Raw genomic sequence first — 12,176 nt, forward strand, 5'->3', positions numbered from 1 at the left:
AACGGTTCCAGAAAGCAGGTAAAACAAAAGGCAAAAAATAAAATAAACAAGTAAATAACAGGGTGAGAACCATAGACTGTAAAATATATAGACGTAGTATCCGTGACGTCACCCATAGGTTTCTAAAGAGTGCAAAAGAAGCCACATGTAGGCGCGGCCAACCGTCGCCATTTTGTTCGCGGGTCATCACACCCACGGCGGGATACCAAACAAGGCCAAAGAGGCGGAGAGTGAGCGGAGCTTCAGACACCTGCTGACATTTAGCTTGGACCTGATTCAGACACACTTTACTTTGGGAGAACGCTTAATACTTTATCACCTGTGACTCGTTTGTATTCTGACCACTTGTGCTTGGTTGTACACTATATCAATAAAGTGTTTAGTCTTTTAAAAACACTGCTGTAATACATTGAGCCACTAAATATTGTTCTTATGACGTTTTTCAACAGGAGGAAAACGCGAATTACTTCCAAACACTTCAGATATAGTCTGTGTTATATAATGTAAGACTATTGATGAAATCCAGCATAACACTGTATGACAACGCTTCAGATGACTGTTCTAGAGCCTACAGCTAATCAATCTGACAGATTCTGGAGTGCATTACAGCTCTAAATATAAATATAAACGATAAATGATCTTAAATAAAATGAATACATGTATAGAGATGGTATATAAGTATTTAACTTTACTCACATTGGAAACGGAGGCCACGTGAATGGTTTGTGAGCACAATTAAGTGCACTCAGCATGCCATGCCATCTAATAATTGTAGGAAACAAGTCCAAAAGGCAGTTGACTGTGTAAAGCCACATAAAACAACACAGAAATACGATAAATATGCCGAGTTCAGTGGCTAATCTGCCGGAGTCAGCAGAGGTGAAGTGACAGGGACCAACGAGACCTAGCTGTCACTCAACTGGCCACTCCCTTTATTATGCAAACTTAATATAACTTAATATAAAGGAAACGGATGAGTAATAAAAAAATTCACCCCCCTCACAGTTGTCATGAAGGGTAATATTAGCTGTATTAACCATAATCTTTTTTTTTGTACCGGGCTGTAAACACCTTTTTTTCTGCTGTAAAGTTGGCCATGCTAACAGTGGGCTCAATTGAAATTTGCTCTGTTTTTGAGCCAGGAGCGGCCAGGACTAGCGGAATTTTGGATGAATTGCAGTTTTAGTTACTTCCGTATTGGCTTCCTGAGAGAGAGCGGGAGGTTGCTGCTTGGTGAGAACGTGGTAAGATCTAAATTATGGTAAAGAAAAAAATCAGGCGGCCGCGAGGGCTTTTCTTTTTCTGGATTGCTTTTGAAAACAATGTCGTTGGGTTTAGGAAAGGTGGCAGGCGTTTCAATCTGTGATTTTGAAAACACTATCGGTTGGGATTAGGGAAGGGTGTTGGTGGGGTGATCGATCGATCGATCGGTCAGTCAGTCAGTCGACAGCGGCCTCTGGGGGATTTACAGGAGAACAGCAGGCGTGAATGGCACTCACGAGGGAAATTTGAGATCTTAAAAAGCGTACATGGTGGCCCCTGGTGGATTTGCGAACGCAATAAAAACCATAGCTCCTGGGAAGTATTTTGCGATCTTCAGAAATGTATAAAGGTGTACATATCAATAATAAGCCGGGGTTTTGCAATGCTGAAAAGTGTTCATTTTTGCATTTGTTTTCCAACTTCCGACTACTGGGGCATTAAGACCCACACAGACCACAGGCCCTGCTGGCCTCACTAACACCACTTCTGGCAGCAACCTAGCTTTCCCGTGTGGTCTCCCATCCAGGTACTGACCTGGTGCAGCCCTGCTTAGCTTCAGTGGGTGACCATGTGAGTGTTGCAGAGAGCTAGCTGCCGGCTAGCTAAGTAAGACAGTAAGCTAAAATGTCTGTATGTGTTTGAATGAGACTGTGTATGGGTGTTTCCCAGTACTGGGTTGCAGCTGGAAGGGCATCAGCTGGGTAAAACATATGCTGGATAAGTTGGCGGTTCGTTCCGTTGTGGCGACCCCTGATAAATTAGTGACGAAGCTGCAGGAAAATGAATGAATGTAACACAGTTATATAATGTACTTTTATACATTTAGATTGAGGCTATTCAAATGATTGCTAGAGATGTGTTGTTTGAGCTTGGAACAATTGAGATTTGCCTTTAGCTTCTTGATGGGTTTTATATAACAGTTTGTTCTTTGCACAATCTCAGCGGATGCCGTTTTATAGCTCAAACTTTCTGTTTACTTGTTTTGAGACTGATTCTTTCCTCGTGGGTCTTAATAAAGGATTTCTAGCTCAACTGCACTCATACACACTGACATTTATAATACTACTGTTGAAAAGTTTGTGGCTGATAAGATTTGATGTTCATGAAAGAAGGCCCTTGTGCTCAGCAAGGTTTTCATTTTTGATTTAGGATACAACAATGTAAAAGCTGTAATGCACTGATATAAATATCACACGGCAAAAAATGCTTTTCTTGCTTAGATTTTTTGTCTTGTTTATAGTCTAAATATCTAAAATTTCTTATATCAAAAAGCATCTTTTAGACATGCAAAACATATCGCCTTGTTGTGAGAAATAATATGCCAATATTTTGTCCGTTTTTCCTTAAAACAAGCAAAATAATCTGCCAATGGGGTAAGCAAATTAATCTTGTTTTTTCCTTTTGACGTAAGATTATTTTGCTTACCCCATTGGCAGATTATTTTGCTTGTTTTAAGGAAAAACTGACTTAATATTGGCATAATATTTCTCAAAACAAGGCAATATGTTTTGCTTGTTTAGAAAATTCTTCTTGATTTAGGAACTTTTCTAAGAAAACAAGAAACAAGACAAAAAATCTAAGTAAGAAAAGCATTTTTTGCAGTGCAGCCTATGTCCTGCCAGCACAACTGGATGGCTGAAGAACTCCAAAATATATGGAAATGATTTGCTAAGTGTTCCCATGCACATTTCCTCCAGCACGGTCCCTACAGAAATATCATTACTGCCATTTTTGATCATATTAATGAGTCCTTGCTGAACAAAAGTATTAATTTCTTACTTTTAATCAGTGATGCATGTCATTCTCAAAGCATTTCTCTCTCTCTTATACTCAGTATGGCACAGAAGGAAAAGCTGCAGTGTCTGAAGGATTTCCATAAGGACACACTGAAGCCGTCTCCCGGTAAGAGTCCCGGCACGCGTCCTGAAGACGAGGCGGAGGGAAAAGCCCCACAGCGGGAGAAATGGGCCAGCAAGCTGGATTTCGTGCTCTCCGTGGCCGGAGGTTTTGTCGGTTTAGGAAACGTTTGGCGTTTTCCGTACCTCTGCTACAAGAATGGCGGAGGTGAGGGTTTACTTGTGTAAAATAGCAACAAAAATATGACTGAGGTAACACTTTTCAGCCTTTGCGCACTGTAAACAGCAGCTAATGCCACATATAAACAAGATCTTGTGACATTAAAACCTTTGAGCTCCTTGCTGAAAAAAATGTGTGTGCAAATCTGAAAAGCCCTAATAATGACTTGGTTAACAGTCTGATCCCTTTTGTGGGATTTATAAACTAGTTCACTATTCATTTATTGTATTTTATTCTGCTAATGATTCATTTGCAGCATTTTAGTATTATTATTATTATTATTATTATTATTATTATTATTTTCTACATTAGTGTTTATATATAGAAGTTTGATTTTTATTTTATGTTTTAAAAATTGCAATTAAGTCTAGGTGTCATTTTATTAGTTTTTAAATAATAAAATACTGTCATTTTATATTAATAATGACATTTTTTAGGTTTATTGCTATATTTTCAGTTCTAACTCGAATACTAGTTGATAGATTTTAGTAAATTTGTTTGGTTTTGTATATATTTATTAAGCTTAATTCATTCATTTTATTTTCAGCTTATTCCCTTTATTATTCTGGGGTCGACACAGAGGAATGAACCACCAACTTATCCAGCATGTGTTTTTCGCAGCGGATGCCCTTTCAGCTGCAACCCGTCACTGAAAAACATCCATACACTCTCATTCACACACATACACTAAGGACAAATTATCTCACCCAATTCACCTATAGCGCATGTCTTTAGACTGTGGGGGAGACACGGGGAGAACATGCAAACTCCACACTGAAAAGCCAACTGTGATGCATTGTGCTACCCACTTTTCCACCGTGACACCCTTATTTAGCTTAATATTCAATTAAATTTATCTTTGTATATATAAAACTGTTATAAAAGCAAGTTTTTAATCAAAAGATACCACAGAAATGTAAAGCTTATTTTTATAAAGAACTTTAAATGATTTTGTTTGAAGTTTAAATGAAAATGTCATGTCATATTTTGAACATTTGCTTCATTTCCTTTGACTCAGTCTCTTATTCATCTGGGATCATCACAGCGGAATGAACCACCAACTATTTCGGTATATGTTCTACGCAACGGATGCCCTTCCAGCTGCAACCTAATACTGGGAAACACCCATACACTACAACCAATTTGCTTTATTCAATTCCCCTATAGCACATGTCTTGGGACTGTGGGGAAACCGGAGCACCCGGACGAAACCCAGGCCAACACAGGGAGAACATGCAAACTCCACACAAAAAATGCCAACTGACCCAGTCGGGACTCGAACCAGTGACTTTATTGCTGTGAGGCAACAGTGCTAACCACTGAGCCACCGTGTCGCCCTCTTTTTAAAACTTTTTAAAAACTTTTTAACGTTTTTAAAACTTTTAACCTTAAGAAGTTTGAAAAAATGACCTTTATTGACATTTTAATCGTTTAAAGTGATATATTATCTGTTGGTGTTGTATATTACACTACAAAAACCTTAATAGTAAACTGACAGCACATTTTCTGTATTTCTCTATTTATTATTTCTTTTACATTATATTACTACTTAAACTACTAAAATGTTAATAAAAGTCACTTTTTAAACTGTAGAGTTGAATTTTCAACACCAAAAGTTGACAGAGCGGGCAAGGCAGTGGCGCAGTAGGTAGTGCTGTCGCCTCACAGCAAGAAGGTCGCTGGTTCGAACCTCGGCTCAGTTGGCGTTTCTGTGTGGAGTTTGCATGTTCTCCCTGCCTTCGTGTGGGTTTCCTCCGGGAGCTCCGGTTTCCCCCACAGTCCAAAGACATGCGGTATAGGAGAATTGGGTAGGCTAAATTGTCCGTGGTGTATGAGTGTATTTGTGAATGTGTGTGTGGATGTTTCCCAGAGATGGGTTGTGGCTGGAAGGGCATCCGCTGCGTAAAAACTTGCTGGATAAGTTGGCGGTTCATTCCGCTATGGTGACCCCGGATTAATAAAGGGACTAAGCCGACAAGAAAATGAATGAATGAATGAAAGTTGACAGAGCAGAGATCAACATCCCATAATGCAATTGGTGGGCAGGTGAATCTGTGCTTTTGAAAACACTATTGGTTGGGTTTAGGGAAGGAGGAGGGTGGTTCAGTCGATGGGTCAGTCATTCAGTCAGTCAGTCGACAGTGGCCTCTGGTAAATTTACACGAGAGCTGCAGGCCCGAATGACACTCAAGAGAGTTATTTGAGATCTCAAAAACCATACACAGCGACCTCTGGGGGATTCGGGAAATAAAAACTGCAAAAAACGTACCTCCTGGGTCCCTCCTATTTGTCGCTCTTCAGAAATGTATATAGCGGTATGTTTTCAGAGTGTTTTGGTTGTGTGATGTCTGTATTAAGTGAAACTCATCTTACGTGTTGTTCTTTTCAGGTGCATTTCTCATCCCCTACTTCATCTTTCTGTTTGGTGGTGGTTTGCCTGTCTTCTTTTTGGAGGTGGCGCTCGGTCAGTTCACCTCTGAGGGAGGAATAACCTGCTGGGGGAAACTCTGCCCGATATTCACTGGTGAGAGCACTGAGACAACACAAATTGAGAGAACACGAGACAGATCTGACTGACTATTAACACAAAACACTGCAGGTGTATAAGGTACAACAACTAACTACACTGTCAAAAATATCATCGAGTGTATTTTGTGATTCACACGTGTTTTAGTTTATTTACAGCTGTGAATTGCATTATGGGATGTTGATCTCTGCTCTGTCGACTTTTGATGTTAAAAATTCACTCTACAGTTTAACAAAGTGACTTTTATTAATACTTTAGTATAGTATGATATAATATAGTATAAGAAATAATATATGGAGAAATAAGTCTGTCAAAGGACAGAAATTGTACTGGCACTTTATTACAAGGTTTTGGCACCATAATACAGCTTTTCCAACTATTCAAGGTGAAATGTTGTTGAAAAAAAAGATCAAGATCTCATAATGCAATTCAAAAGCATTAATAAATGGGGAAAAATAAAAATATGAATCACAAAATATGGAAAATTGATAGTTTACGGATATTTTTACAGTGTGATATTTGTCAAACTTCCCCAGTTGTTTGATTTGTCTGATTAGCTTAAAAAAATGTCATGTTTAATATGCAGATTAAACATGCACTAATTTACATACATTTTTAGCTCAAAAGTCTGAACATTGCATGAATCAGATTAGACATTAGAGTCAAAGGATTTTACAGAGATATTAGGATATATCTCTATTTATTACTTTATAATAAAGTATAGATTTATAATTATATATATATATATATATATATATATATATATATATATATATATATATATATATATATATATATATATATATTTGTCATTGAAATCTGCAGTCAAAAAAGTATAAGATGCTGTAAAAGAAACACTTTTGTATTTTTTTTCTTTCTATTATACAAAAAAAAAAAAAAACATAATGAAAAGCCCAAAATTCCACCATGTAAATAGCAAATGCGCTATGGCTCAATGCAACTGAGTCTTAAAGGGAATGTGTGATGAGACTCTGATTGGCTTATTCTCAAAACACACCTCTAACTGATTAAGAGAATAAGCTCAACCCTGTTAGACCATGCGCCACGGCGGAAATCAGATTTTTCCGTCCTTAAAATGGCAAAAGTGGATTCTGACACGCCCTTAATGCGTTTGCGTCCTGCACTCTTCACTTTGCGCATGATTCATTAAAATAGAGCCCTAAATGATCAACTAGAAGTCAAGTTATTATTTGTTGCTCCTAAAACTTGGATAGGCAACAAGACTTTTGCAAAAAAAAAAAAACAAATTGATAAAGTGCTATGAAACGTGTTTTTTTTTTTGTCTTTCCATTAGACTGAAAACAAAAACACTTCATAAAAAGCCAAAAATGTCAAAACACAGTTGCAAAACTGAGAAATATTATTAAGTATTTATTGTGATTGAAAACTGCAGACAGAATTAGTATAAAGTGCGATAAAAGAATGTATTTTTGATTGTTTCTCTCCATTACACTGAAAATAACATCACTTCATTAAAAGCCCGACATTTCAGGTGCAAAAAAGCAGTGTTTTAGCCTGTAGTGTCTCACTTTACTGACTTATCAGGCTCAGTCACATTTTAATCAGCATAAATCATATTTCCTGATGCTCCCTTCCCCCCTCGGCCACTCACAGTCCCTCACGGCTGTATTAACCAACCAGCACCATCGTTACTGTGATGCTCTGTGATTGGTTGCTGAAGAGGCTCTTTAAAGCGGTCCTGACTCTGACCTGTTTTTCAGCATCAGCTGCGGTTGCTAGGCAACACTAGACAGCAGCGTGTTCCTTTGTGAAGTTCGGATCCGCCGTGTTCTTTTATTTTCTGCAGTGAGTAGGACGCGGGTCACTCGAACACACACGTTTAATACACAATCATTTGTTTGCTTTGCGGCGCTCTGACTAACACCACGCTCTGCTTTTGGACATGTATCCTGGTCGCCATGGCAACAGCAGTGAGAGGTGACCGAGATGCTGTGGATGGGATCTCCTCTGGTGATGCTCACTGATATGCAGCTCAGGAGCCAAAATGGAGCGCTTGTGTTAGGAGTGGCAGCGATTTGATGAGGAAGAAAAGGCCAGGAGGGTTTTTAGTAAAGGTCTTTTCAGTTATTTTAGATGCCAAACCTATGATTATCCATTAGAAGGGACCGCAATCCTTATATACAGTTAAAGCCAAAATTATTAGCCCTCCTGTGATTTTTTTATTTTTTATTATTATTTTGATTTCATTGATTTAATTATTTTATTTTCGGCTTAGTCCCTTAATTAAACCGGGGTCGCCACAGTGGAATGAACCGTCAACTTATCCAGCACTTTTTTATGCAGCGGATGCCCTTCCAGCCACAACCTATGTCTGGGAAACATCCACACACACACACACACACACTCATACACTACGGACAATTTAGCCTACCCAATTCACCTGTACCACATGTCTTTGGACTGTGAGGGAAACCGGAGCACCCGCTGGAAACCCACGCAAACGCAGGGAGAACATGCAAACTCCACACAGAAACGTCAACTGACCTTATTTTGTTTTATATTTCTTAAATGATGTTTAACAGAGCAAGGGATTTTTCACAGTATTTTCTATAATATTTTTTCTTCTGCAGAAAGTCTTATTTGTTTTATTTCAGCTAGAATAAAATCAGCTTAATTTTTTAAAACCATTTTAAGGTCAATATTATTATGCCCCGTTTACACTAATACGTTTATGTTTTAAAACGAATACGTTTTGCTACGGTTACTGTTTAAAAACTGAGCTTTTTGAAAACGCTGAAAAGGCCATTTTCATTTCAAAACTCTGCTGCTCCCTCTGCGCCAGTGGTGTAGTGGTTTGTGTGTCAACACATGCACTCCGGTGCTCACGGCGACCCGAGTTCAATTCCCACTTCGCGGTCCTATGCAGATCCTTCCCCTCTGTCTCTGCTCCCCATGCTTTCCTGTCAATTTTCTTGTCCTATCCAATAAAAGTGAACCCCCCCCCCCCCAAAAAAAAATAATTTTTTTTTTTTAAATAATGCTGCTTTGTGCTAGTGTGGATGGTGATAAACAGAGACTTCTGAAAACAGAGGCGGGCTGCAGACATGAAATCAATGGTTTTACTAATTTATAAAAATTAAAGCTCACTCATCGCTTTAAAATCAATGGTCTTCTCAAAAGTTTTTTAAGTCAACTCATCGCTTTAAAATAAAAAATTACATTTTCTAAAAAAGTTAAATTAACTCATCACTTCAAAATCAATAAGTTTATTACATTTTTAAAAATTAAAGTCAATTATCAATTTAAATCAACGGGTTTACAATTTTTAAAATGCAAAGTCAACTAGTCACTTTAAAACAGCAGCTTTACTAATTCTAAAAAGTTAAATCAAATAAATAGCTTTAAAATTAATGGGGTTTTCCTATTTTTTATTATTAAAATCAATTGAAAGCAACAGGTTTGATCAGTTTGTCTTAAATTAAAGCCAACTTATCACTTTAAAATTAATTTGTTTATTACATTTATTTTAAAGCAATGTCAACTATTGGCTTTAAAATCATCCAGTTTACTCATTTTTTTAAAACTCTGTTTAAAGTGCAGTTATATAGTTTATTCTTATTTATTTATATATTATGCCCCCAGTTTATAAAGCCACTGTCTCAGAGGATATTTTTATTAGTTTGATGTCTGACCTCTACACACACACTCTTCGCTCACATGTCTGGACTTTCTTCAGCACACAGAGTGCAGATGAGTGAGATTTCCTGACACTGTGAGCCCATTGTCCACTTTCGCCCCGTGATTATGTGCTTAGCCTCAGCAGCAGCAGCTGACCGATCTCTGTTCAACACACACACGCGTGCATCCACAATTAAGCCGCATACTCGACGCACGTTTGCCATTCTGCTGTCAGCTGTCACAGCCAGATCCTGGCACCGCACAGCTTTGTCATAATTATAGCGGAAAACTGGCACTCAGCCCTTTGACTGCCCTCAACCTTTAAAAAATAACACACAAAAAGAGGATCTCAGATGTACACGTGTCAGAGTCGACAGGTGAAGCTTCACAGAGTCTGTTCAGCAGGGTTTGGCTCATTAAAACACAGCAGGGCCCTCAGAGAAAACTCCACGGGTTTCCAAACTCTCACATTGTGTTTACGTGTCTCCTTAACAACAAACTTCACCATTTCAGATGTCTATTCAAATGGCTTCACATACCTACAGTTGAAGTCAGAATTATTAGCCCTCCTGTTTATTTGTTTCCACCAGAAGATTTTTTTTCAACACATTTCTAAACATAATAATTTTTATAACTCATTTCTAATAACTGATTTATTTAGTCTTTGCCCTGATGACAATAAATAATATTTGACTAGATATTTTACATTCAGCCTAAAGTGACATTTAAAGGCTTAACTAGGTTAATTAGGCAGGTTAGGGTAATTAGGCAAGTCATTGTATAATGATGGTTTGTTCTGTAGACTAGTGTACAATGTTTTATATTCATTTTATAGTCATTTGACAAATTAGATTTTTTTAAAGTAACGCAATAGTTACTTTCCCTGGTAAATAGTTACTTTTAAAATGATGCAACTCAGTTACTCTTTTAAACTCTTTTAAAGGAACGTGTGAAACATTGGTAAAGAGTGATTATAAAAAACACAGTTAATACATTTTTACCATTAGAAGCTGGTTGTTGCCACACAGCTGTTTTAAACCCCTTATTTAAGTAAAGTGTTAGTATGATTTCTTAATTAGTTTCTTTGAGTTACTAAAGCATATATACAAAGTATTAATTCATTCCCTTATTGTAAGTAAATTATTAGTATGATTTAATAATTAATTCCCTGGATTTACTAGAAAGTATGTATGATTAATTTTGTGCTGTATTATTTGGTTACTGAGCAGCGATCAATAACACTTTAAAATATTAGGAGTTTTCATGTGTTTTTCTAAACTAGTAGTGTTTTGAAATTTACATTTACATTTACATTTAGTCATTTAGCAGACGCTTTTATCCAAAGCGACTTACAAATGAGGACAAGGAAGCAATTTACACAACTATAAGAGCAACAATGAATAAGTGCTATAGGCAAGTTTCAGGTCTGTAAAGTCTAAGAGGGAACGTATTAGTAGTATTAGTATTATTATTTTTTTTTGGGTACAGTTAGTGTGATATCCAGAGAGGCAATTGCAGATTAGGAAGTAAAGTGGAGACTAAATAGTTGAGTTTTTAGTCGTTTCTTGAAAGTAGCGAGTGACTCTGCTGTTCTGATGCAGTTAGGGAGTTCATTCCACCAGCTGGGCAGATTGAACGCAAGCGTTCGGGAAAGTGATTTCTTCCCTGTTTGGGATGGAACCACGAGGCGACGTTCATTCACAGAACGCAAGTTTCTGGAGGGCACATAGATCTGCAGAAGTGAGAGCAGATAAGAAGGAGCAAAGCCAGAAGTCACTTTGTAGGCAAACATCAGAGCTTTGAATTTGATGCGAGCAGCAACTGGCAGCCAGTGCAAACGGACTAGCAGCGGAGTGACATGTGCTCGTTTAGGTTCATTGAAGACCACTCGTGCTTCTGCATTCTGGAGCAGTTAAAGAGGCTTGATAGAGTTAGCTGGAAGCCCCGCTAGTAAAGAGTTGCAGTAATCCAGTTTGGAGAGAACAAGAGCTTGAACAAGGAGTTGAGCTGCATGTTCAGATAAGAAGGGTCGGATCTTTCTGATGTTATAGAGTGTGAATCTGCACGATCGAGCAGTTCTAGAAATGTGGTCAGAGAAGTTTAGTTGGTCATCAATCGTTACTCCAAGGCTTTTCACCATTTTGGATGCAGTAATGGTTGCCCCATCCATCTGGATTGAAAAGTTATGGTGTAGAGTCAGGTTGGCAGAAACTACAAGCATTTCCGTTTTTGCGAGGTTCAGCTGAAGATGATGTTCTTTCATCCAGTGTGAAATATCCAACAGGCAGGCTGAGATGCGAGCTGGAACCGAGGGATCATCAGGATGAAAAGAGAGGTATAGCTGGGTATCATCAGCATAGCAGTGGTAGGAGAATCCATGTCTCTGGATGACTGGTCCTAGAGATGATGTGTAGATGGAGAAGAGAAGTGGCCCAAGAACAGGGCCTTGAGGTACCCCAGTGTTTAGATGCTGTAGGTTGGACACCTCTCCCCTCCAAGACACACTGAATGACCTGTCAGAGAGGTAAGATCTGAACCATTGTATAACAGTGCCCGCAACGCCCAGTGACTCGAGCGTAGATAGCAGGATCTGGTGGTTGACAGTGTCAAAAGCAGCTGACAAGTCCAGCAAAATGAGGACTGAGGATTT

General features: G+C 38.2%; 1 protein-coding gene across 3 annotated transcripts in view; it reads left to right on the forward strand.

Annotated features, from left to right (window-relative positions):
* Positions 1 to 12,176, forward strand: part of slc6a6a (solute carrier family 6 member 6a) — a 56,479-nt gene that overhangs the window by 12,805 nt on the left and 31,498 nt on the right. The window contains exons 2-4 of one of the 3 annotated variants that reach the window (XM_087263437.1): positions 3,098 to 3,327; positions 3,887 to 4,336; positions 5,262 to 5,863. Coding sequence is in view for 1 of the 3 variants with exons in the window: in NM_001126386.1 (NP_001119858.1) it covers positions 3,099 to 3,327; positions 5,729 to 5,863 (364 nt within the window). In the remaining 2 variants the exon portion in view is untranslated. 3 annotated transcript variants of the gene reach the window in all.

The sequence above is a fragment of the Danio rerio genome, chromosome 8 (assembly GCF_052040795.2).
Source record: "Danio rerio strain M-AB ecotype USA chromosome 8, GRCz13ab, whole genome shotgun sequence".
NCBI lineage: Eukaryota > Metazoa > Chordata > Actinopteri > Cypriniformes > Danionidae > Danio > Danio rerio.